The 1,455-nt window shown below is 66.8% G+C and overlaps 1 protein-coding gene across 1 annotated transcript; it reads left to right on the top strand.

Annotated features, from left to right (window-relative positions):
* Positions 1-30: 30 nt before the first annotated feature.
* LOC112968867 (integrin beta-7-like) lies at positions 31-1,443 on the top strand (the record flags this gene model as incomplete). Its single annotated transcript, XM_026071539.1, has 4 exons — positions 31-276; positions 914-1,072; positions 1,169-1,264; positions 1,354-1,443. Coding segments are annotated over exons 1-4 (366 nt in total), but the record flags the coding sequence as incomplete, so codon positions are not given.
* Positions 1,444-1,455: the final 12 nt, after the last annotated feature.

Genomic DNA, 1,455 nt, shown 5'->3' with positions numbered 1-1,455 from the left:
CCCCTTCTGCAGCCGGCGCTCTCTGCCCGGCCAGGCTTCGGCTCCTTCGTGGACAAGACGGTGCTGCCCTACGTGAGCACGGTGCCCTCGAAGCTGCGCAACCCCTGCCCCGAGCGGCACGAGCCCTGCGACCCGCCGGCCGCCTTCCGCCACGTGCTCTCGCTCACCGCCAACGCCAGCGAGTTCGCCAGCCGCGTGAGCCAGCAGCGCATCTCGGGCAACCTCGACTCGCCCGAGGGCGGCTTCGACGCCATCATGCAGGTGGCCGTGTGCGAGGTGAGCGGTTGCATTGCGGGTTGCATTGCGGGTTGCATTGCGGGTTGCATGCAGATTACATGTAGGCTGCACGGGGGCTGCACATGGGTTGCATTGCGGGTTGCGTTGCAGGTTGCGTTGTGGGCTGCACGCAGGTTGCATACAGGCGGCACAGGTTGCACATGGGTTGCACTGCAGGTTGCACACAGATTGCATATGGACTGCATGGGGGTTGCACGTGGTTTGCATTGCAGGTTGCATTGCAGGCTACACATGGGTGGCACACAGGTTGCGCTGCAGGTTGCACGTGGGGTTGCATTGCTGGTTGCATTGCAGGTTGCGTTGCAGGCTACACGTGGGATGCACTGTGGGTTGCGCTGCAGGTTGTGTTGCAGGTTGCATGCAGTCTATGCATGGGCTGCATTGCTGGTTGCACACGGGTTGCACACGGGTTGCATGCAGGTTGCACGCAGGCCATGCATGGGTTGCACACAGGTTACACGCGGGTTGCACAGGATTGCACACAGGTTGCGCGCAGGCCGCCTGCACGTTGCACGCGGCAGCAAAGCCCGGCAGGCGAGAGAGCGCTCGCACGTGTGCGACGGCGGGGGCCCACAGCAGCCCGTGTGCACACGCGTGTGCCCCCCCCCCCACGCAGGAGCAGATCGGCTGGCGCCCAGTGACCCGGCTGCTGGTCTTCGCCTCCGACGACACCTTCCACACGGCGGGTGACGGGAAGCTGGGTGGCATCTTCATCCCCAGCGACAGCCGCTGCCACCTCGACGCCAGCGGCGTCTACAGCAAGAGCCACCTCTACGTAAGAGCCCGGACGCCTGGGTCCGCTGGGGGTGGGGGGTGGGGGGGGTGCCCGGACGCCTGGGCCCCCGGCAGCCACCCCGCGCCCCCGTTGCAGGACTACCCCTCGGTGGGACACCTGGCGCAGGTGCTCTCGGCCGCCAACATCCAGCCCATCTTCGCCGTGACGGGTCCCACGGTGCCTGTGTACCAGGTGAGGCGGGTGGGGGGTGGTGACAGTGGGGTGGGGGGCACCCAGGGGTGCTGCACCCCCCCCCAAAACCTCACGGGGTCCCTGCGCAGGAGCTGAGCCGCCTCATCCCCAAATCGGTGGTGGGGGAGCTGCGGGAGGACTCCAGCAACGTGGTGCAGCTCATCTCGGATGCCTACAACGTGAGCGGGGGG

The sequence above is a fragment of the Apteryx rowi genome, unplaced genomic scaffold (assembly GCF_003343035.1).
Source record: "Apteryx rowi isolate R43461 unplaced genomic scaffold, aptRow1 scaffold_3271, whole genome shotgun sequence".
NCBI classification, from domain to species: Eukaryota; Metazoa; Chordata; class Aves; order Apterygiformes; family Apterygidae; genus Apteryx; species Apteryx rowi.
Note: the sequence above shows the minus strand (reverse complement) of the source record. Positions and strands in the feature narration are given on the sequence as shown.